Genomic DNA, 25,601 nt, shown 5'->3' with positions numbered 1-25,601 from the left:
CCAGTAAGTGGGGCAAATATCCAGTGCCTCGCCTACCGGAAGACAGGAAAAAGAGGTCTCAGCGTCCCTCTCCCATGAGGGGTCAGGCCAGGGGCTCCCAACTCTTCCGGCCCTTCAGAAACCCGTCGTTCCAGTCACCTCGACCCTCGGGGAGTTCTTAGTCCTTTCGGAACCGGCAACCCAAAAGAGGAACAGGTCTGGGTTCAGGCTCTACCCGAGCTTCCTAATGAAGCTGGGCCGTCCCATCCACGGGAAGAGGAGATAGGGGGCTCAACTCTCCCTCTTCTTCTAGCAGTGGGTCGAGATCATGTTGGACAAATGGGTACTGGACATCATACAAGAAGGCTATTCTCTGGAATTTCGCTGCATCCCTCGGGTCAGGTTCATGATATCACCTTGCCACTCCGAGCTCAAGAAACTGGCAGTGGAATCCACACTGATAAGGCTCCTCAGTCTGAGGGCTATAACTCCGGTAACTACACCCCAAATAAATATGGGGTGTTATTCCATCTATTTTATCGTGACCAAGAAAGAGGGCTCATTCCGGCCCATCCTGGATCTCAAGAGCGTCAACCGTCATCTGCAGATATTGCACTTCTGCTTGGAAATTCTCCGCTCTGTCTGCAACCAGGAGAGTTCTTAACCTCCCTGGACTTCTCTGAAGCCACCAGCATTTTCTACGCTTTGCGGTACTGGGCTGCCATTACCAGTTCGGCTTGGCAACTGCCCCCAGAACATTCTCCAAAATTATGGTGGTCGTGGCGGCAGCACTGAGGAAAGAAGGGATCTTGGTGCACCCCTACTTGGACGACTGGCTGATCCAGGCGAAGTCATCGGAAGAGAGTCTCCAGGTGACCAGCAGGGTCAGGTCCCTCCTACAGGAGCTCGGGGCATGAATATGGACAAGAGCAGTCTCAAGCCCTCCCAGTCCTTAGAGTACCTGAGGGCCGATTCGACACCAAGCAGATCAAGGTCTTCCTCCCTCCCCTGAGGAGGAGGAGGAAACTGATGGACCAAGTACGCTGGTTGACTACCACAATATGCCCCAAGGTGTGGGACTGTCTTCAGGTCCTCGACCTCATGGTATCAACACTGGAAGTAGTACTATGGGCAAAGGCTCACATGCAGCCTCTCCAGCGCTCCTAACTGTCACACTGGAGCCCACTGTCCCAAGACTACTCGATTCGCCTCCACCTACCAACGGAGGTATGCTCTTGGCTCCAGTGGTGGCTACAGGAAATCCACCTAAGCAAGGGCGTAAGCCTATCCCCACCAAGCTGGATCATCCTCACAATAGACGCGAGCCTCCGAGGGTGGGGGAGCTCACTGCCAGGAGCTGACAGCCCAGGGACAATGGACCAAGGAAGAGGCAAACTGGAACATAAACTGTCTGGAAGCTCGAGCGGTCAGACTAGCATGCCTGCAGTTCAGCCACAGGCTCCGGGGCAAGCAATCCGGGTGATGTTGGACAAGGCAACAACGGTTGACTACATCAACCGCCAGGGAGGAACGAAGAGCCATCAGGTGTCTCTGGAAATATTCCCCCTTATGGAATGGGAGGAGTTAAACCTATAAGGGATCTCTGCCTCCCACATCGCAGGAAAAGACAACGTCACAGCGGACTTCCTCAGCAAGGAAAGCCTGGACCCGGGGGGAATGGACGCTGTTGACCAAAGGCTTCCAGCTTATAGTAAATCGTTGGGGCCTCCCGGCCATGGACCTACTGGCCATATCTCACAATGCCAAAGTTCCCCGATTCTTCACTTGCGGATGAGATTAGCACTCTCAAGGGATCGATGCCCTCGTCCAGACCTGCCAGAGGAGGACTTACTGTGTACGCCTTCCCCCCATGGCCCCAAGGGTCTAGTCCTCCTAGTGGCCCTGGATTGGCCCAGGTGCCCGTGGTATGCAGACATGCGAAGACTCCTCGTGGGGAGTCCTCTGTGTCTCCCCCCACACAGGGACCTTCTCCAGCAGGGCTCGATCCATCTTGATTCTTTGTTACGGTCTGGCCCTTGAGAAGGCTTGCCTGAAGAAGCGTGGTTACTTGGTGGCCGTGATCGCCACCTTGCTCCGCACATGGAAGTTCTCAACGTCCCTGGCATACATACGGATCTGGAGAATTTTTGAGGCCTGATGTGAGGGCCATGGGGTGCCCCCGCGAACGGCCAAGATCCCATGATTCTGAAATTTTTACAGGATGGCCTGAAGAAAGGGTTGTTCCTTAATTCTCTCAAAGTCCAGGTAGCAGCCCTCTCCTGCTTCAGGACAGAGGTAAATGGAAACCATCTGTCGGCACATCCAGACTTGGCCCGTTTCCAAAAAGGGGCTAAACAACTCCACCCGCCTTTAAAGTGGCCGGTCCCCCTATGGAACCTCAATCTGGTATTGGACTTACTAGCAGGACCTTCTTTCAGGCCGATGCACAGTCTGTCGCTACACTTATTAACACTAAAGACGATATTCTTGGTGGCAATATGCTTAGCCCGTCGCATCTCGGAACTATAGGCACTATCCTGTCGGGAACCATTCCTTCGATTTACTCCAGGAACAGTACAGCTTTGCACTGTTCTCTCCTTCTTACCAAAGGTGCTCTCTGAGTTTCACTTGAATCAGTCCATCTCCTTGCTGTCACCACAGGGACACAAGGACACTGAAGACTCCTGCCTTCTTCACCATCTAAATGTCGGCAGACTCCTAATGCGTTACCTAGAACACTCAGAACTGATGCGCAAGACAGATCGCTTGCTACCATAGCTCACTGGATAAAGGAAGTAATCAAGGCAGCTTACATAGAGGCAGGAAAGCCTTTACCCCTTCAGGTCAAAGCTCATATTCTACTAGGGCCCAGGCAGTATCTTGGGCAGAAGCTAAACTACTGTCACCCGCCGACATCTGTTGAGCAGCGACGTGGGCTTCCCTACACACCTTCCCGGGTTTTACTGCCAGGCTTGAGAGAACGCAGCTACCTGGACCATGGGCAGCCTTCTGCCCCATTCGAGAGTAGCTTTTGTACATCCTACTGGTCCTGAGTCCATCTGGCTACATGCTAGGAAATGGAGAAAATTACTTACCTGATAATTTTGTTTTCTTTAGTGTAGACAGATGCATGACTGCCCAGGAGAGGGGCCAAAGAATCGCCCATGAAGCGACCCTTGATTCCATATGACTATGGGCAAGCCGTTGCCCTACCCCCTAGTTCAGGGTATCCACAGTATGGTTGGTTGAGTACAATCAAGTTTTGTTAACCAAGAGTGTAATCAAGTCGTATCCAAATTCTAATCAAGTTATTCAATATATATGTCCACAATGGCTTTCCAAAGAGAATACTGAAGAGCTAAGGTCACTGCAGGGGGATATCTAGGGTGACGTCAGCTTGAAATCTGACTCCGTCTCCCATGTGCTAGCAGAAGAGCACATAACCCAGTGGTCCTGAGTCCATCTGCTACACTAAGGAAAACGAAAATTAGGGATGTGCATTCGTGTAGAACGAATTAGGCAATTTCAACGTATAATTTTAAGCTAATTTAGGGGAAACTCTTTATGCAATAAAACTGTTTTCCTAAAGAAATAACATACTCTCTGTCTCAGCCCAGACCCTTAACTGCCACAATGTAACTTTCACTTCCTGTCTGCTCTTTTGTTGCCTAGCAACACAACACAAGCCCCTGTTCTTTTTCTTACAGAAGATTCAGCAACAATCCATTCCTTTATAACAGCATACAGTCATCAGCTGTTGCAAAATTTAATTTTGTTACATTATCAAGAGGCCGAGGTACAACCTATTTGCATTTCCAACCTTTCCCACAATGATTCCAGACGCTCACCATTCATACCAACCTCTAATATTTCTTCCCCACTCCATAAGAGCCCCCTAAAAGTGACTGATGCCTTGAATGCTGCTGCATCGCCTCTTGTCAGATAGCCGCTCTTGGGAATTAGCCCACTGTAGCTATCTGCAGCGTCTGAGACCTAAGTGCCCGGGGAAGAGAGAGAGAAACAGCAGACCCAACCCAGACAGACTCAGCTGGAAAATAGCCTTAAGCAAATTTCCTTTGCTAGCCCCTATTAGAAATTATAATCTCCGCCTCATTTTAAATAGAGAAGGGTAGGAAATTAGGAAGGTAGATAGCTGGATGGCAGCTTTTAAACTAGATCATGAAAATGCCCACAGTTGCTCAGGAGCAAGTGGTTTGGCATGAAGTATCGTCAAAGGATGCTAGCAAAACAGGGAATTTGGAATATCCTGATAGGTTGTTGTAAAGGCTGACGTACGCTAGGTAACATTAAATAATGAACTGGAACATGAAGGATTCCAAATATCTGCATCAACTGCTAATAAGCAGGCTGTGAATAAAAGTAAAAAAATACTCTAAATTGTGTATATACAAATGTCAGAAGTCTAAAAAATAAGATTGGAGAGTTAAAATCAATGGCCCTTAATGAAGGGGTCTTGATGGAAGGAGGATAATCAGTTAGATACATTGATACCAGGGTATAAATCATATCAACATGACAGGGTAGATCACATTGTTGTGAGGATGGCACTATATGTTAAGGATGGCATAGAGTCAAGCAGGGAAAAGGTCCTGCAAGAAACAAAATGCACTGTGGAATCTTTTATGGATAGAAATTCCATGGGAAGTGTATAGCAGTGAGTGTATATACTCTTGTCTGCCTAGCCAGGATGCAAATACAGACAGTGAAATGCTGATAGAAATTAGAAAGGCAAATACAATTGGAAACAATATTGATGGTAAATTTCAATTACTCATCAAGACATACTAGAGCAAAGGTTTCTAGAAGTTGTAAATGACTGCCTCATGGAGTACCTGGTCCTAAACCCGACAGGAAACGGGTTATTTCCTAGCGTGTAGCCAGATGGACTCAGGTCCGATGGGTGTTATGCTCCACTGCTAGCAGATGGAGACGGAGTAAGGTTTCAAAGCTGATGTCACCTTAGATACACCCCTGTGCTTTCTTCAGCCCTTCAGTATCTCTCCATCTCCTAGCAGATGTGGATGTGCTTTCCCTATCGGGATCGCTGTACCCTTTAGAAGAAGAAATTCTACTTTTCCTAGTGTGTAGCAGATGGACTCAGGACCAATGGGTATAGTGTACTCCTGATAGCAGATGGGAGACTGAGTCAGATTTCAAGCTGACGTCAGCCTACATATACCCGTGCAGGAAGCTTAGCTCTTCAGTATTTCTCCGTCTCCTAAGCAGATAAGGACACTGCACACACTTGCAGCGTTAGAAAATTCCAAACCAAAGAAGAAAGATATCTTACCTCTACAAGACTAGCCCAGCTCTCCTGCGGCGATACCTAAGGGTCCCTCCTGCAGTCGAGAATTCCTGAGGTGATTTTTGAGATCCCTCAGAGGTAAGCCTTGATCCGGTAGCCGACTCCCGGCGTGGACTTATCCCTTTGAATGGCTTAGAGACAGCGGGTGCAATACCGAGCGCGGCGGTGAAGGTAGTTCCCTCTCTCCCCATAGCCGGAGACCGCCCAGCATGAAACCGGGAAACGCCGAGACCAGGCAAGGTAGAAAACCTGTCCTGGGCATCCTTGAGCTGCACTCAAGGATGTCCAGGACAGATGTCGGGAAACCATCCTTAAACAGTCATTTGATGTTGCAGCAATGACCCTACAGATCACTTCCTGCTGCGCTGTGGTGACATGTGCCTGCTTGCGTCTCTCCAGAGACGCAACTACCTCCGCCGAAACATTAGAACAGACGATATCCTTCCTCACGGATGCGACTTCTGACCTGGTGCACACCTCAGCCAGGGGCGTCTCCTCCATAGTGGCAGCCAGAAGGCAACTATGGCTCCGAAATTGGTTGGCCGACGCGACCTCCAAGACGAAACTCACGAGAATGCCCTTTAAAGGATCCCTCCTGTTCGGAAGCGAACTGGAGAAGTTAGCCAACAAATGAGGTGAATCTCCAGTGCCTCGGTTACCGGAGGACAGGAACAAGAGAAATCTGCGCTCCTCCCCCCGAGGAACCAAGGGCAGAGGAACCCAGCGCTTCAGACCATACAAGAACACATACTACCAAGCACCTCGCCCTGCAGGCAGGGGCCAGTCCTTTCAGAACAATTGCAACAAGAGGGGAGCAGGCTCAGGTACAGGCCCCAGCCGCACCCCACAATGAAAATCAACAGACCCATCCACAGGAAGAAGCCATAGGGGACAGACTTACCCTCTTCTACCAAAGATGGGTCGAGATAATGTCGGACAAGTGGGTCCTAACCATCATTCGGGAAGGATACTACCTGGACTTCCACAGCATTCCCCAGACAATTTTGTGAGATCACCGTGCCACTCCCTCTCCATGAGGAGGGCAGTAGAAACCACACTGACAAAATTGCTCAGCTTAAAGGCGATAATCACAGTGCCCAAGCACCAACAAAATACTGGTCACTATTCCATCTATTTTATCATCCCCAAAAAGGAGGGGACGTTCAGGCCCATCCTGGACCTGAAGACATTCAATTGCTACCTGAGGGTTCCACACTTCCGCATGGAAACCCTACGTTCAGACATAAGGGCGGTACAACCAGGAGAATTCCTGACTTCTCTAGATCTGTCCGAAGCATATCTCCATATCCCGGTCCATCACGACAATCAGCGCTTCCTCCACTTTGTGATACTGGATCATCATTACCAGTTCCGGGCGCTACCCTTCGGGCTAGCTACTGGTCCTCGGACGTTCACCAAGATCATGGTGGTAGTGACGGCGACACTGAGGAAAGAAGGAATCCTCGTTCACCCGTATCTGGACGACTGGCTGGTCAGGGCAAAATCTCCAGAGGAAAGTTACCAGGCGACCACCAGAGTCAAGAATCTACTGCAGAACCTCGGGTGGGTTGTCAAAACAGCCAAGAGCTGCCTGCAACACTCCCAATCGCTAGAGTACCTGGGGGTCCGGTTCGACACCAAACAAGACAAGGTTGTTCTTCCCCCCTACAAGGAGAAGGAAGCTGATGGACCAGTTGCGAAAACTGTTGAACTATGCTCATCCCAAGGTATGGGACTACCTCCAAGTCCTCAGCCTCATCACATCAACCCTAGAAGTCGTTCCATGAGCAAGGGCCCACATGCGCCCACTTCAATGTTCCCTACTGTCATGATGGAACCCGATGTCCCAGAACTAATCCATTCACCTCCAGCTACCGGCAGAGGTTCGGACCCAGCTCCAATGGTGGCTACAGGAAAGACCATCTGAGCAAGGGAGTAAGACTATCCCCACCGATCTGGATCTTGCTCACCACGGATGCGAGCCTGCGAAGGTGGGGAGCCCACTGTCAGGAACTGATGGCCCAGGGGCGTTGGACCAAGGAAGAAGTGGTCTGGAACATAAACCGACTGGAAGCCCGAGCAGTCAGACTGGCCTGCCTACAATTCAGCCACAGACTCCGGGGCGAATCTGTCAGAGTCATGTCTGACAACGCTACAACAGTTGCCTACATCAACCACCAGGGAGGAACCAGAAGCCAATAGGTGTCCCTGGAAATAGACCCTAATGGCGTGGGCGGAAGCAAACCTGCAAGGGATCTCAACCGCCCACATCACAGGAAAAGACAACGTCACTGCGGACTCCCTCAGCAGAGAGAGTCTAGACCCAGGGGACGCTGTCGACCACAGCCTTCCAGCTGATAGTAAGTCGCTGGGGAATCCCAGCCATGGATCTCCTGGCAACCCAGTCCAACGCCCAAGTTCCCAAGTTCTTCAGCCACAGACGAGAACCGCAATACCGGGGAATCATCGCCCTTGTCCAGACCTGGCCTCAGGAAGACTTGCCTTTCCCCCATGGCCGCTACTAGGTGGGATCATCTGCAAGATAGAACACCACAGGGGGCTAGTACTTCTAGGGGCCCTGGACTGGCCAAGAAGGCCATGGTACGCAGACATGCGAAGACTTTTTGCGGGGAACCCTCTGTGCCTACCTCCACACAGGGACCTTCTCCGGCAAGGACCGATCCTCCACGAAGACCCAACTCGATTCTCTCTTACAGTCTGGCCATTGAGAGGACTCGCCTGAAGAAGAGCGGATACTCTAAGGCAGTGATTGACACCTTGCTCCGAGCATGCAAGTTCTCCACGTCTCTAGTTAACATACGAATATGGAGAATATTCGAAGCCTGGTGTGAGGACCGTGACATCCTCCCACGGACAGTCAAAATCCCCATGATCCTGGAATTTCTGCAGGACAGCTTGAAGAAGGGGTTGTCTCTCAACTCCCTCAAGGTTCAGGTGGCCATGCTGGCCTGCTTCAGAGCCAAAGTGGACGGTATCAGTCTATCAACCCATCCAGATGTTTCCCGCTTCCTGAGAGGGGTTAACCATATCCGACCACCATTAAAGTGGCCGGTGTCCTTATGGAATCTTAATCTAGTACTAGACTTCCTAGCGGGAGCTTCCTTCAGACCTACTCGCGGTCTGTCACTATGGCTCCTGACTTTGAAGACTGCTTTCCTAGTGGCAATATGTTCAGCCCGTCGAATCTCCGAGCTTCAAGCCCTATCCTGTCGAGAACCATTCCTCAGGTTCACACCAGGATTCATACAACTACGCATGGTCCCCTCTTTTCTTCCGAAAGTGGTTTCTCAATTTCATCTAAATCAAACCATATCGCTACCATCTCCAGACGAACATAAGGACTCTGAAGACTCATGCCGTCTTCGCCATCTAAACGTCGGCAGACTCTTAGTCCGATACCTGGAAAGATCGGAATCTGTATGAAAGACGGACCACCTATTCGTGCTTCACAGCGGGAAGAAACAAGGGGAAGCGGCCTCGCGGGCAACCATAGCCTGCTGGATCAAAGAAGTAATCAGGGTGGCCTACGTAGAGGCAGGGAAGCCTCCACCTCTACAAGTCAAGGCCCATTCTACAAGGGCCCAGGCAGTGTCCTGGGCAGAAACCAAGATGCTGTTGCCTGCTGAGATCTGTCGGGCGGCGACGTGGTCCTCCTTACATACTTTCTCCAGGTTTTCCGCCTGGATGTCCAGGCCCGGGAGGACACAACCTTTGCAAGGGCAGTACTAAGTGGGCCACGGGCAGCCTCCCACCCTGTTCGGGAGTAGCTTTTGTATATCCCATTGGTCCTGAGTCCATCTGCTACACGCTAGGAAATGGAGAAATTACTTACCTGATAATTTCGTTTTCCTTAGTGTAGGCAGATGGACTCAGCATCCCGCCCATGGCTACCGCGAAATCCGGAAACCTCGGGTGACAGTCCCCGAGAACAAGACAAGTATTACCCCTAGTTCAAGAAACCCTAGTTGCCAGGTGTTGGCGTTATTTGGTTGAAGGCACTGGCGGTTTCCAATTTGGAAATCAGTTGAACCAGTCCTACTTAATCAAGTTATTAAAACACACATATATCCACAATTGCTTTTCGAGGAGAAGACTGAAGAGCTAAGCTTCCTGCACGGGTATATGTAGGCTGATGTCAGCTTGAAATCTGACTCCGTCTCCCATCTGCTATCAGGAGTACACTATACTCATTGGTCCTGAGTCCATCTGTCTACCCTAAGGAAAACGAAATTATCAGGTAAGTAATTTCTCCATTTAAATTGGAGAAAGATTGAGCCTCGCTCTCCTGCGGTGATAACTAAAGGTCCCTCCTCCAGTTGAGAATTCCTGAGGTGATTTCCAAGATCCCTCAGAGGTGTGCCTTGGTCCTGTAGCCGGTTCCCGGCGTGAACTTTGCTGCTGAAGCAGCTGAAAGGCAGTGGGTGCAGGAAGCTGAGTGCGGCAGTGACGCCCAAAGCCCTCTCCCCCTGCAGCCGGAGACTGTCTCTCCAGCCAGTAAGTGATGAGCCCAGATAAGTTTAAAAAAAAAAAAAAAAAAAAAGGATTTCATGATTAGAGGCATTGGAGGTAAGTCTTCCTCCAGTCTCCTTGCTCGGCACGCCGTACCGATGTCATTCCCGATCCGTTGGTGTAAAGGGAATTGAGCATCTGAGCGGGTTGAGCGGCCCCTCAGTGGGCTAGGCCCTGCTTAGGGCTCAGTCAGCACACCGCGTGGTAGGCCACATTGGTGCTATCTTGTGCATGTTTTTGTGCGCCTTGTATTGCTCTTCATAAAGTATGCTTGGTGTATGTCTGCTCTGCACATGCGCACAACTTCGCACACATTTGTAGGCTCGCAACTACATAGGCGCAGAATTCTTGAGCGCACGGTTTGTGGGTGCGCCTCACCGCAGCCTGCTTAGGTGTCCAAAATCTGTGCGCACAAAAGTCTTTAAGCGCAAGCTGGCTGAATACGCAGCTGCTGTCTCCAATGGCTCCGGCAGCAAAGAAACATAAGCACCATTCTCTCTGCGCTACTTGTCTTATTAAGACTACACAGTCTGACCTGGATTCTTACTTATGTCAGCACTATGAGGAGGCCCAGGGAGATTTGGCCTCCCTTTACCAAATCCGGCTCCTCCCATTTTGAGGATGGATCAGCCACAACCTTAAGCGGAAGTACCCTGGACCTGAATAATCCCGGGGCTGGGTCTTCCATGGCAAAGGAAAATCCAGCGGACCTACTCCAGTATTTCCTGGGCTAGGTATGGACCCGGCTGCCTTCTCTTGGGTGGAATTTTTTCAAGGCCTTCAAGCCTTCGTACAGGCGCAATCTGCTTCACTTGCCCCTGTCTGGTCGGAACCACAGCCGGTAAGGCCTCCTTTTTACAGCCCTGTCAGCAGACCTTGAGACATGCCTTGCCTCACCAAGGGTATTCCTGGCAGGTTCCCGGACAGCATGAACAAAGAAGGGGATCCAGATTCCTTGGAAGCTGGAAAAATCCCTCCGGGTTTAGAACCATTTTGGACCATGTTATGTTTTTTTCCATAGAGATGAATTGCCAGACCTAGTTTCCCAGATCCTGAAGATGCTGAGAGTTCCTGGGGCGGACTCCATGACGGAACCAAAGAAGAATGCCATTCTGGTGTCTTTACGGAAAGCCTCTTGCTATTTTCCGGTACTGGAAGCCATCCCGGAGTTGATTGACCTGAAATGGGACGCCCCTGAAGTGAGCTCTATACCCTCTGGATCTGGTGGCAAGAGAATGCCTGCACTTCCCTAAAGTGGATGCGCTGGTCTGCACTGTTTCGAAGCGAACAACTATCCCAGAGGAGGGAGGAGCGGCCTTAAAGGATGCACATGATAGGTAGATAGAATCCATCCTTTAAGCAAGCCTTTGACGCAACAGCAATGACCTTACAGATTGCTTCCTGTTGTGCCCTGATGGCTCGCTCATACCTGCTTCTCTCCAGAGAGGTGGATGATTCAGGGGCGTATTCCAGAGAAGCTATGGAGCCTGTCACTGCCTTTTTAGTTGACGCAGGCTCTGACTTAGTCCATATCTCGGCCAGAGAAGTGGCCTCAGTAATAGCAGCCAGAAGACAGCTATGACTGCGAAATTGGTCAGCAGACACGACCTCTAAGGCAAACCTCACAAAGATGCCCTTTAAGGGATCACTTCTCTTCGGAAGCAAATTGGAAAAGCTGGTTCCCTGTATGAACCCGGATCAATCCAGACCGTGGGTTGAGCCTCTTGTCCAGCAGATGGAGACAGTCCAAAACTGAAAGGGTATCCTATATCAGGACAGAGTCTTTTCAATAGTATGTCCACAATGGCTTTTGAAGAGAATACTGAAGGGCTGACATCACTGCAGGGGTGTATCTAAAGTGACATCAGCTTTGAAACCTGATTCCATCACCATCTGCTAGCAGCATAAAACCCATTGGTCCTGAGTCCATCCAAAATTGTTCAGAATAGTTAAATCACAAGCAGATTGTGATAAATTGCAGGAAGACCTTGTGAGACTGGAAAATTGGACATCAAAATGGCAGATGAAATTTAATGTGGATAAGTGCAAGGTGATGCATATAGGGAAAAATAACCCATGCTATAATTACACAATGTTAGGTTCCATATTAGGTGCCACAACCCAAGAAAAAGATCTAGGCGTCATAGTGGATAACACATTGAAATCGTCGGTTCAGTGTGCTGCAGCAGTCAAAAAAGCAAACAGAATGTTGGGAATTATTAGAAAGGGAATGATGAATAAAACGGAAAATGTCATAATGCCTCTGTATCGCTCCGTGGTGAGACCGCATCTTGAATACTGTGTACAATTCTGGTCGCCGCATCTCAAAAAAGATATAATTGCGATGGAGAAGGTACAGAGAAGGGCTACCAAAATGATAAAGGGGAATGGAACAGCTTCCCTATGAGGAAAGACTAAAGAGATTAGGACTTTTCAGCCTGGAGAAGAGACGGCTGAGGGGGGATATGATAGAGGTGTTTAAAATCATGAGAGGTCTAGAATGGGTAGATGTGAATCAGTTATTTACTCTTTCAGATAATAGAAAGACTAGGGGGCACTCCATGAAGATAGCATGTGGCACATTTAAAACTAATTGGAGAAAGTTCTTTTTTACTCAACGCACAATTAAACTCTGGAATTTGTTGCCAGAGGATGTGGTTAGTGCAGTTAGTATAGCTGTGTTTAAAAAAGGATTGGATAAGTTTTTGGAGAAGTCCATTACCTGCTATTAATCAAGTTGACTTAGAAAATAGCCACTGCTATTACTAGCAACGGTAACATGGAATAGACTTAGTTTTTGGGTTCTTGCCAGGTTCTTATGGCCTGGATTGGCCACTGTTGGAAACAGGATGCTGGGCTTGATGGCCCCTTGGTCTGACCCAGTATGGCATGTTCTTATTTTCTTAACAAAATTATCAGGTAAGTAATTTCTCCATTTCCTGGCGTGTAGCCAGATGGACTCAGAACCAATGGGATAGTATCCGCGTGCTAGCAGTTGGAGACGGATCTGATGTCAGCACGGGGTATATAGCCCCACAGGAAGCGAAGTGATTCAGTAATTTCCGTCTCCAAAGCAGTTTGGAGTGCCTGCACGCTGGTTCAGCGTGCTTTCCAAGACTACTTTAATTTTTTTTTCTCTTTCTTATCATTCTAGATTCTACTTTACCTTTCTTTTTTTTTTTTTGTAATTAAAGATTTTTATTGTAACAGACAGTGTGTAAGGAACCACCTTTTGTCATAACATGTCACAAATATACAACACTGAACAAGCAATAAACTTTACCTTTCTACACGACTCTTAAGCCCCACGCTCCTCAGGGGACGTTTCTGTCACTCCCCCCAGTTGAGCTTCCCGGGGTGACTGCCGTGGTCCCCCGGAGGTGTAAGTCCTCGGTTCGGCCGAACCGCGGCAGGGGCACAGCCCCCCGGGGGAGACTTGGGTGTGGCTTCAAGGCCCTCGGTCCCGGCGTGGACGAGGTAGCGGGTGCAGTTCCTCAATCGCGGCGGTGAGGTGGCCCCTCCCCCCGCAGCCGGAGACTGCCTAAGTTCCAGCCAGGAAGCGCCGAGGATCTGGTAAGGCGTACATCTCTTCTTCCGGGTCTCCGAAGCCTAGAGGATCGGCGGCGTGGCAAGCCGTGGAGGACGCCATTTTGTGGCCTTATTCAGGTATTCCGCGCCTGTAATAGGCACGGCTTTCTTCCTCCTTGTGCGTATTGTCCATGGTTCTCGCATATTGGCTGCCACTGTGAGTATATTGTTCGCCGCATATTGCTAGGAGCCTATTGACGGCCATTAAGCGTAATTTGGGCTCACTGCTTACTGCTGACTGCCTATTGAAGGTTATTGAGCGTCTGTTGCTCACTGCTTCGTGCTGAGCGCCTATTGCTGCCGCATATTCTTGCTATTGTGCGCCTGTTGATTAAGCGCCTATTGCTGCCGCGTTTTCTTGCTATTGTGTGCCTGTTGTATTAAGCGCTTATTGCTGCCGCATATTCTTGCTATTGTGCGCCTGTTGTATTCAGCGCCTATTGCTGCCGCATATTCTTGCTATTGTGCGCCTGTTGATTAAGCGCCTATTGCTGCCCGCGTTTTCTTGCTATTGTGCGCCTGTTGTATTAAGCGCTTATTGCTGCCGCATATTCTTGCTATTGTGCGCCTGTTGTATTAAGCGCCTATTGCTGCCGCATATGATTGCTATTGTGCGCCTGTTGTATTGAGCGCCTCTTGCTACCGCATCTTGCTACTATTGGGCGCCTGTTGTGTTAAGCGCATTTTGTTACCGCTTATTCTTGCGCGCTTGCTATACTTGGCATGGATCAGCTCGCGGCCGCGTTCTCAGTGGCGCCGCCGCTTGTCTCAGGCATTACAGCCCTTGGCCTCTGCTCTGCATGCCACCTTCGAGCCACGCGCAGTACTGAGCCAGACTCCCTATGTGCCCAATGTGAGGCAGTCGGGGGACCCTCCGGCCAGGACCAGTCTCAGCCGCAGTTTCTTGACAGTTCCCCTGGGGCTACCCCGGATTTGGGGGGCAGTCTCGACCACTCGGGAATCCCGGGGGATCTTGTACCCTGGCGATTACAGGCTGCTTCAATTTCCTGGGTGGATCTCTTTAAGGGGATTCATGCCTTCGTCCAGATGCAGACGGCTTCCCGTCCCGGCTCTACTGTCCCTGCTGCTCCTGTTGTTCCTGCGGTTCCTGCGGTGGCTGCATCTGCGGCGCCTACTGCGGCTGCCGCGGCGGTGGCAGCGCCTAGGGCTCCTGTTCCTGGACCCTCCCAGTCTTATCTGGAGCGGGACCTCCCGCCACTGGACAGTCCAGATCAATCGGACCAGGAGGTTTCGCCGGACGAGTCCGAACTCCCGGACGAGGGGGACCTTCCCCCAGGGATTAAGCCATATAGAACCATGAGGCGGTTCTTCCCTAAGGAGGACCTCTCCGACCTGGTGTCTCAGTGTCTGGCGGAGTTGGATATCACTGGTCCCAGTGCTTCGGTACCTTCTGCGCAGAACCCCCTGCTGGAAGGTCTTCGTCCTACAGCCCGCCATTTTCCTTTCTTGCAAGCAGCTCAGCAACTAATAGATTTGGAGTGGGTGGCGCCGGCGGCTTCATTCAAAGGGGGCCGGGCCCTGAAGGGCATGTACCCATTGGCACCGGCTCTCCAGGACCTGCTGGCGTGTCCTCAGGTGGACGCCTTAATTAGCGCTGTAGTCAAGCGCACTACCATTCCAGTGGAAGGGGGGACGGCCCTCAGGGAGCCTCATGACAGGCGAATGGACGCCATTTCGAAACAAACTTTTGAGGTGGCAGCTCTTTCTTTGCGGATCGCGGCCTGCTGCACTGTGGTGACACGTGCCTGTCTGTCACAGGTTAGGAACAACGCCCCAGCAGCAGACATGGAGTCAGCTCTTTCGTTCCTCACGGATGCTGCATCTGACCTGGTCCGGACAACAGCTAAGGGGATTTCATCCTCCGTAGCTGCCAGGAGGCAGCTCTGGATCCGGAGATGGTCAGCTGATGCGCCTTCAAAGACATGCCTCACCAGATTGCCCTTTAAGGGCTCTTTCCTATTTGGCAGCGACCTTGATAAACTGGCCAGTACATGGGGTGCCTCTCCAGTGCCCAGACTGCCGGAAGATCGGTTCAGGAGGGGCCAGCGCGCCTTTCCAAGGCCCTCCAGGGGCAGGAGTTCCCAGCGCTTTGTTCCTTACAGGGGTCGCTACCAGGCACCACGTCCTCAGGCCAGGAATCAGTCCTTTCGGACCAAGCAGCGCAAGAGGGGAGCAGGCCCGGGCTCGGGTCCCGGCCGCGCCTCCCAATGAGAATCCGCCGATTCATCTGGGGGACGGAGCCATAGGGGGCAGGTTAACCCTTTTCTACCCCAGATGGGTCGAGATCACGTCGGACCAGTGGGTCCTCGCCATTATCCGGGAGGGATATTATCTGGACTTTCATCATCTCCCCCCCAGGCAAGTTTGTGGAATCTTCATGTCCCATACACAAGAAGGCAGCATTGGAAGCTACCCTGGCGAGGCTCCTGTCCTTGAAAGCCATCATCCCAGTACCTGCCTGGGAAGTGAATTCTGGACACTTCCATTTATTTCATGGTACCCAAGAAAGGGGGTACCTTTCGGCCTGTCCTGGACCTCAAGTCAGTCAATCGATACTTACGGGTACCGAGGTTTCGCATGGAAAATCTGCGCTCCGTCAAGGCCGCAGTACAGCCAGGAGAATTCCTCACGGCATTAGACCTGTCAGAGGCATACCTGCATATCCCGATCCATCCGGATCATCAGCGCTACCTCCGCTTCAAGGTTCTAGGCCGCCACTTCCAGTTTCGGGCTCTGCCCTTCGGGTTGGCCACGTCACCACGGACATTCACCAAGGTGGTAGTAGTGGTAGCAGCGGCACTCAGGCGGGAAGGAATTCTGGTCCATCCCTACCTAGACGACTGGCTGATCAGGGCGAAATCTCGGGAGGAGAGCCTTCGGACAACCGACAGAGTAATCGCCCTTCTGGAAAGCTTGGGCTGGGTAATCAACCTCAGCAAGAGCTGCCTACAGCCTTCCCAATCACTGGAATACCTGGGAGTACAGTTCGACACCCGGGCAGACACAGTCAGTCTCACTACCAAGAGAAAGTTGAAACTTCAGCAGCGTATCCAGTATTTGATGGGAGACAGTCGGCCCATAGCCTGGGATTATCTGCAGGTTCTTGGTCTCATGGCATCCACCCTGGAAGTGGTACCTTGGGCGAGGGCACATATGAGACCTCTACAACACTCCCTGCTCTCTCACTGGAGCCCCCGTCTACGGAACTATTCCACGCGCCTTCATCTGCCAGCCAGAGTGCGGACCCAGTTGCGGTGGTGGTTGCAGTCCAACCACATGAGCAGGGGGTCGAAGATGTCATCACCCACGTGGACCTTGCTCACCACAGATGCCAGCCTGAGTGGCTGGGGAGCACACTGCAAAGAACTCACCGCACAAGGGCGGTGGAACAGAGAAGAGGCAGCGTGGAACATCAATCGTCTAGAAGCTCGGGCAGTCCGATTGGCATGCCTTCGATTTGCTCACAGACTGAAGAACAGAGCAGTCAGAGTGATGTCCAACAACGCCTCCACGGTGGCATACATCAACCGTCAGGGCGGAACCAGAAGCCGACAAGTATCTCTGGAGATCGCCCCACTGATGGCTTGGGCAGAGGCGAATCTTCAGGACATCTCCGCCGTCCACATTGCCGGGAAGGACAATACCACAGCAGACTTCCTCAGCAGAGAAAGCCTAAATCCGGGAGAGTGGCAGCTGTCACCCACAGCCTTCCAGATGATTGTGGATCACGGGGGGATTCCAGACATGGATTTACTGGCGGACAAGTCCAATGCTCAAGTACCCAGATACTTCAGCCGCAAGCGCGACCCGTTCTCACACGGAATCGATGCCCTGGTCCAGCCGTGGCCTCCAGGGACTCTGCTATACGCCTTTCCTCCGTGGCCTCTGCTGGGCGCCATCATCCACAAGATTCAGAATCACCGGGGCCTAGTTCTTCTAGTGGCACCAGACTGGCCAAGAAGACCCTGGTACGCAGACATGAGAAGACTACTGGCGGGGGAGCCTCTTCCCCTGCCTCCTCTCCGGGACCTTCTACGTCAAGGTCCCATCCTCCACGAGGATCCAGCTCAATTCTCTCTTACGGTCTGGCCATTGAGAGCGCTAGACTGAAGAAAAGAGGTTACTCGGAGCCCGTGATAGATACACTCCTCCGGGCTCGTAAGTTTTCCACGTCCCTCACCTACGTAAGGATCTGGAGAGTATTTGAAGCCTGGTGCGACACTCATGGCACCAATCCACATGCGACCACAATCCCTATCGTGTTGGATTTCCTGCAGGATGGACTTCAGAAGGGTCTCTCCCTCAGCTCCATCAAAGTTCAGGTGGCTGCGCTGTCTTGCTATGGTCCCAGAAGGGATGGCAAGACCATTGCCAAGCACCTAGATGTTTCTCGCTTCCTGCAAGGAGTCAAGCATATTCGTCCGCCACTAAAGTGGCCTGTGCTGTTATGGAACCTCAATCTTGTTTTGGATTTCCTCGCGGGATCCACCTTCAGACCCCTTCGGGGACTATCTCTCCATTCTCTAACCTTGAAGATGGTGTTCCTACTGGCGGTATGTTCGGCACGCTGCATCTCGGAGCTACAGGCACTGTCCTGCCGTGATCCCTTTCTCAGAATCACTCCTGAGGCTATCCATCTTCGTACGGTTCCCTCCTTTCTCCCTAAAGTGGTTTCACAGTTTCATCTTAACCAAACCATATCCTTGCCTACCACGGCGGGTTTGAAGAAATCTGAAGAAGGGCGTTTATTACGCCATCTCGACATTGGCAGATTGCTGCCCAGATATCTGGACGTGACACAAGAACTACGAAAGACGGACCATCTGTTCGTCCTGCACAGCGGGAGGAAGCAAGGTGAAGCGGCCTCGCGACCCACCATCGCCCGCTGGATTAAAGAAGTTATCAGAGCAGCTTACGTGGAGGTTGGGAAGTCTCCGCCTCTACAAGTCAAGGCTCATTCTACCAGAGCACAAGTGGCATCTTGGGCAGAATCCAGGATGCTGTCGCCTGCAGAAATCTGTAAAGCGGCGACGTGGTCCTCCCTCCATACCTTCTCCAGGTTCTACCGTTTGGATGTCCAGGCCAGGGAGGACTCAGCATTTGCGAGGGCGGTCCTACATGGGCCTCAGGCAGCCTCCCGCCCAGGCTGGGAGTAAAGCTTTTGTACATCCCATTTGTTCTGAGTCCATCTGGCTACACGCCAGGAAATGTTGAGATTACTTACCTGATAATCTCCTTTTCCTTAGTGTAGACAGATGGACTCAGCATCCCGCCCAGCTGCCTGTGTACATGGGTTTCACCGATTCAAGGTAAGCCATGGCATTTGTTTACATAAGAGCGTACACTCTACCAGGTGTCAACGCCTTCCGGTTGTGAATGCTGGCGGTCTCCAGCCACTGTCAGTCGGTCAGGGGAATCCTGTTTCACTTTTCACTGAGAGTCAGTACACACATCCATAACAGCTTTTGCAAGGAAGATTACTAAGTTGCTACGCTCCTGTGGGGATATATATACCCCATGCTGACGTCAGATCCGTCTCCAACTATGCTAGCACGTGGATACTATCCCATTCGTTCTGAGTCCATCTGTCTACACTAAGGAAAAGGAGATTATCAGGTAAGTAATCTCAACAATGCTGCCCTGAACTATTAAGACTGCTCTTTCTATGTATGTATATATGTCAGAGGAGGTATTCTTTGGTGTTCACATTCCTCAGTTGGTCTTGTGGTTACTGATAGCTTTTATTTTCCCCTGCTCAAAGTTAAAGGGGTTAATTGTAGATTTTTAGCTTGGTTACAAGTTATACCGAGTGACTGCAGGCAGCTTTTCTTCTCTGTTTCCATCTACTGTTTTTGGAGAAAACCCTATTCGTCTGGGCTGATCTGTGGGATTCTAGGAAAGAAAATTATCAGGTAAGAACCAATTTTTGATGCTTCTGTGTAAATCTGTGGTGCAATGATACCTTGAGTATTGTATGTAGTTCTGGTTTCAACATCTCAAGTCATAAAGCATAACTAAAAAGGTGCTGAAAAGGGCAACAAAAATGAAAGGGGATGAAAAAGCCCCCTTTTGAAGAAAGCCTAAACAGGTTAGGCCTCTTCTGCTTTGAGAGGAGATGTGATAGAGGTTTATAAAATCATGAGTGGGGTTAGAACAGGTAAATAGGGAGTGGATATGTACATTTTCGCATTGTTTCATGGAGTGTTCCTACTGTTATTCCTAATAGCAATTTTATAACATCAAGGAAAATATTTTTTCATTCAGTTCAAATTAAGTTGTGGTATATGTTGCAGGAAATGTGGTCCAAGGCATCTAGCATAGCTGAGTTTAAAAGGAGTTTGGACAAATTCTTGGAGGAAAAATCCGTAAACAATTATTATCCACATGGGCTTTGGAAAAGCCATCGCTTATATCCAGTAGTGGGCAAGAAAAAATGAATCTACTGTTTCAGATCTGCCAGGTACATCTAGTGACTTAGACTGGTCACTCTCGTAGCCAGGATGGGCTTAGTGATTCTTTTGTCTCACCTAGCATAGCACATCTTGTGTTCTTATGTATGTTCTAAATTATTTTAAATTAATCAATATGTAACTTTATTTTGTTAAAAAATAGCATTTAAAATTTTTAATTAAAAAAATCCAGGTTTTTTGTATTTTTAAATTGTAGATCTTTATTCACCCTAACATACAGATGTGTATGTATGTACTGTATTTTTCGCTCCATAAGACACACTTATTTTTCCCCAAAAGTGGGGGGAAAATGTCTGTGCATCTTATGGAACGAATATTAAAAAAAACCCAAAAAAACCCCCCCTAACTACAACCAATTTTTTTTTTGTCCCCATTCCCCATCCCAACCCTTTAAATTTAATTAACTACAACCCCCCCACCCTCCTGACCTCCCCCACAAGACTTGCCAAAAGTCCCTGGTGGTCCAGCGGGGGTCCGGAGCGATCTCCTGCACTTGGGCCGTCGGCTGCCAGTATTCAAAATGGCAGCCGACGGCCCAAGTGGCAGTATTCAAAATGGCTCCTACCATGTGACAGGGGCCGACCAATGGCACCGGTAGCCCCTGTGACATAGTAAGGGCAAAGGCTATCGGCGCCATTTTGAATATTGGCAGCCAACGGCCCAAGTGCAGGAGATCACTCTGGACCCCCGCTTGACCACCAGGGACTTTTGGCAAGTCTTGGGGGGGAGGTCAGGAGGGTGGGGGGTTGTAGTTAATTTAATTTAAAGGGTTGGGATGGGGACAAAAAAAACATTTTATGCCCTACCCTAATTTTCTCCATAGGACGCACAGACGCCTGGGAACAGAGCTGATTTAGCACACCATTTTTTTTTTTTTTTAATTTTCCTGCTCGGAATCCTAGGTGCGTCTTATGGAGCGAAAAATACGGTATATATCTTAGCAAAATATATCTCTCAGACAAAGGCCTCTGTTTCACCAGAGGTTTCCTCAAGGAGAATGAAGTATACTGGAATAGTAGCTGACAATATGAGTAAGCTTTAAAAGATTTACCTTGCAACAACTGTCTTTATTAAGTGTTATCTTGGGAAATAGTTTATCACTCAGCCTTCCTTCTTCACTCTCAATTTGCGCTCCATCCTTCTCTCCTTGAACTCTCCACCTCCGCGCCTCTCTTTCCATCTTTCTATTGTCCAATCTGTCATCTCCTATCACATACGGAAATTGGATTCCATCTCTCTCTCTCTGGCTATACGCTCCAGCTCCTCTCTGAATTGTCAGTCTTCTCTCTACCTTCACACAGTACCTTCAAGCTCAGCGTGCAGTCTAGTATCACATATCTCAGTTACACACTTCCTACACTTCATGGGTTTTTACTACTAGTGTGTGTGTGTGTGTGTGTGTATGTGTTTGTTTATATACAAACACTAGGACACTATATCAGCAGGTTTTTCCTTTTTGCTGTTTTTTTTTCCCTCTTATTTAGATTCAAGAAACTATTGGTCTGTTTTGACAGTTTGCATATGTTAGCAAAGTAATGCATAGAGAGGTTAAAGTAAAGAGTCAAAAATATGTAATTGTAATAATAGTAAAACAAAATTCCAAAGAGCTGACAGGACAGCAATAAAGAGGATTCCTGGGTTCTTGTGCTGCGCTGTATGATTCCTGGTCAGACTGTTTCTGGTCTGCTGGCAGGGTACTACACATTTGGTTGCTCTAGCTACTGTTTCTTCTGTTTCCCCCAGAATTAGATGGAGTTTTTCCTGCTCATTGTTCTCTGAGGAGTCTTTGATTTTTTTTTTTTTCTATTAGCTTTGGGAAAATGTGCCCATCTCGCTTTGTATTTTACCCAATACAGGAGGAAATGCATTTCTGTTTGTATTTCTCTAATGTTGCAACACAGGCAATGTCTAACTTCTTGAGCTTTCCAGTTCAGATTTTGTCTGCAATTGCTATTTCTAACGTGTAGTCTCTTACTCTGTATTTGGTGCAAGTCTGTGTGTTGCGTGCACGACTGAGGGGAGGGATTCTCATATGTGTAGTTTCTGTGGAAGGATCTGCAGCAGTCCATTAGGAAGTATATTTGGTTTCTAGTGCTAGGTGCAGTATTTTCAGCACTGCCTTTTCACAGATAGGATTGTTACTCTTTGAGTCATGGTGTAGCAGGTTTGCTACATATTGCTGAGCATATTTTTGAGGAAGGGTCTATGTGTTATGGCACAAAATGCTTGGTAGTGGAAAGTGTGTCTTTATTGCTGAGAGCGTGTGAATAATTTATTTTTTTTTTTTTTATTGTGAATATTAAGGAAAAATGTCTTACATCTGCTCTATTCCCATTGTTGGGGGAAAGGGGCAGTTTGTGTAAATGCAGTACATCCATTTGCAGAATTCTTTATTTCACTCCTCATGTTTTGTTTCTCATTGACAGACATTGCAGCAGAGTTTAAGGAGCAGCTACTGCAGCTAATCCCCAGTGTGCTGGACTCTGGGAGCCTAATGGAGAAGGAGATCAATGGGTCAAAGGTCACATGCCGTGGGCTGCTGGAGTACTTCAAGGTATGTAACATGAGATGTGTCCCGGGTGGGGAGGGGGCAAGTAGCATTCACCTTCTATAAAACCTTAAAAAATTATTTAAATGTTATTAAACACATCCCCACTGGGAATTGCTTTGTGTCCCTAAGGAGGAAGCCATATGGGCAGGAAATGTCAACACTTATGTAATATAGAGGCATAATATCTGACTGGTTAGCGGTGCCGACCTCAGTCGCTTTAAGAAAGCGAAGTTGCTTACCTGTAACAGGTGTTCTCCATGGACAGCTGGAGAAACAGTCACACAAGTGGGTGATGTCATCTGATGGTGCAGAGATTGGGTTCCCTGTAGGTACCTGGATCAGTCCAGACTCCTGGGTTTTGCCTCCCTTCCAGCAGATGGAGACAGAGAAAGTTTCAGAGGCTCTGCCTCAAAACCCGGTATGCCACCTGTTACCCTTCAGCATTTCTCTTGTCTCCGGCAGATGGAAGTGTTGCAAAACATGTGGTTCTGTACCTGAGCCTAGAAAAAAAAAAACAAGAAAAGATCTTCTGTGCAGAAAGAAACAGGTCTCCCAGGGGGGTGTGAGGTCCTGGTGGGACTATTCCTCCCTGGTTGTAGGCAGGAATGAGCAAGGGTTGGAGACCCCATCAGTGTGCTCCTCTGTGTACCAGAGGTGATAGCTGGGGGACCAGTTCCCTCCCCCTTTTTTGCAGCCTGCAGACTCTGCCAACTCTCAGGGAAGTATTTTTTGTATTGTGTTTTTCCTTCCCTGCCAATACTTGTGGGTTTAAAAAAAAAATTGAAAGGGGAACCAAGCAGGGGCTCCTTGCTGCAGGAGCGATTTGCTGTGTGTGTGTGGTGGGTGGGGGGGGGGGGGGGGGGAAGGCCACCCATATGAGGGATAACGCTTTGGGTGGAGAGGTGTTTCATCGGTCTTCACCCCTCCCTGGTGTCTACTGGCGCTTTTGGCGGGCCTTGCCGCATCCTAGTTATGCCCCGTGGAAGCTGGTGCTCTGCGTGTGGGGAGCAGCTCCTGAGCCACGCTGCAGCGGGATTTTGCCACGTCTGCCTCCATGGAGGGGAAAGACCTTCCGGTGCTCCCAAGACGGCTCCTGGCAAACAACACTCCGTTGGGCCATTGCCTGCTGCGTCTGAGTCTCAGGCCGATCGGTTCCCTCTTAGCGCAGGAACAACAGACATCTTGGGAGCATTTCGCACGGTGGAGAAGGCAGCAATAGGGGAAGGGGATTCCCGACGATTCAAGGCCCGGGGGGCCTCGAGTGAGATTTCTGATGAGGATCAGGACCCGATCGTGGGAGCTGCAATGGGGGCCTCCATGATTTCTCCGGAGTTTATCCTGTTGATGCATCAGGCCTGTCTGGCCAGCAGTGCCCTCAAGAGAGGGGTTCTTGGGATCAGTTCACCGATGGATCCTCCTAAGAAACTACCCAGGAAACCGGAGTCCTCCCCAGCTGTTCAGGTCCGCAAGATGCATTCTCCCCAGCCCTGGGTGCCAACACTAGAGGGCTCCTTGGAGGGCTTGGACCCGGCTGAGGGTCATGATACCCTTTCTCCTCCCCCTTTAGGGGCTTCCGATGCCGGGGATGATGGAGGCCCAGGGGTTCCTCTGGATGGGGATGACCCTAAGGTGATGCGCTTGTTTCAACACGATGAGCTGGCCCCGTTAATTCCTCATGTCCTGGCGGAGCTGGGCATTGCACCCACGGTGGCAGATCCGAACACAGTGGATCCAGTTTTGTTGGGCTTACGGGGTCCGCCTGCAACTTTTCCCCTGCATGAGCTGATGAAGCAGCTTATGATCCGGGAGTGGAACTCTCCGGAGGCGGACCTCAGGATCGGCAGGGCGATGGACAAGCTCTATCCGTTACCAGAAGATATGTTAGAGCTGTTGAAGGTTCTAAAAGTGGACGCATCGGTCTCCACGATCACGAAGTGGACTACCATTCCAATTGCTGGGGCGGCAGCATTGAAAGATCTTCAGGATCGAAAACTGGAGGTGCTCCTCAACTGAATTTTTGAGGTTTCTGCTCTCGGCATCTAAGCGGCGGTCTACAGCAGTTATATGCTGCGGGCGAGCTTACAGTGGGTGCAACATTTGCAAAGCACCAAGGACCTCTCGCCCCCGGAGGCACAGCAGGCAGAGAGGTTGGAGGTGGCCGTGGCTTATGGTCCCGTATGACCTTCTTCGCACTTCCTCCAGGACTATGGCCTCAGAAGTTTTGGCTCGGAGGCTTTTGTGGCTCCACAGTTGGGCGGCTGACATGTCGTCGAAGACCCAGCTCGGGGCTCTTCCCTTTAAAGGGAAGTTCCTTTTTGGAGAGGACCTGGAGCAGCTGATACAGCATCTGGGGGGTTAATAAGGTGCATAAGCTCCCAGAGGACAAACCGCAAGCTCCCAAAGGTTTCCCGACTCATCCTTGCTTCTGGGGTCAGCGACGCTTTCGTCAGTGCAGGGCTCTGGCCACAGGCCAACGCCAACCCTCGGGCAGGTCACAGTCTTGGTCTGTCTTTTCGTGGCCGCAGACCAGCTTCTATGCTGATTTGTGCTTCAGTTACTCTGCATCATGATTGTGTCTATGTGCCAACAGCTTGGCACCCTGGCTTCACTTCTGTGCCAACAATTTGGCACCATAGCTTTACCTTTGTGCCAATGGACTGGCATCGAGGCTGCATGTCCTAATGGATGTGTCTATGCTATGTCCTTTCAGTGCTGATGGCTCCGTAGTGTTGTGCTCTTTCCTGTGGTATGTCTGTGTTGGCAGTTCAGCACTGTATCTTTTTAGCGTTGATGGACTTGCACCCCTATCTTTCAGCATGGATTTCTTTATTTTTAAAGACAAGTCTGATGAAGAGGTAGACTTTTTTTTTTCTTGAATGAGATTTTCTTTCCATTAGATTAGATAACTCCTACTTTAATTTCAGGCCTCTGTAAACACAGACCCATGGGGACGTTTTTCCACAAGGGCTGCAATTTGATTGTCATGGTTAGGTTCCAGACATCTGAGGCAAAAATTGTGAAGATCTTTATCTTTATCTTTTCTTTTATCTTTTATGATATCTTTTTCACAGTTTTAAAGAGACTTTTCCTTTTCTCTCTAATTTTCCTTCCGTTGAAGACATTCCAGTCCAACAAG

At 49.9% G+C, this 25,601-nt stretch overlaps 1 protein-coding gene across 1 annotated transcript in view; it reads left to right on the top strand.

The window, feature by feature from the left end:
• The window catches only part of ATL3 (atlastin GTPase 3), a 61,678-nt gene that overhangs the window by 20,745 nt on the left and 15,332 nt on the right, over positions 1–25,601 (top strand). The window contains exon 9 of the mRNA XM_029614681.1: positions 22,341–22,468. Coding sequence (XP_029470541.1) covers positions 22,341–22,468 — 128 coding nt within the window. The remainder of the gene's footprint in view (positions 1–22,340; positions 22,469–25,601) is intronic.

This window comes from Rhinatrema bivittatum, chromosome 8, assembly GCF_901001135.1.
Source record: "Rhinatrema bivittatum chromosome 8, aRhiBiv1.1, whole genome shotgun sequence".
NCBI classification, from domain to species: Eukaryota; Metazoa; Chordata; class Amphibia; order Gymnophiona; family Rhinatrematidae; genus Rhinatrema; species Rhinatrema bivittatum.
This window is presented reverse-complemented; position numbering and strand designations above follow the sequence as displayed.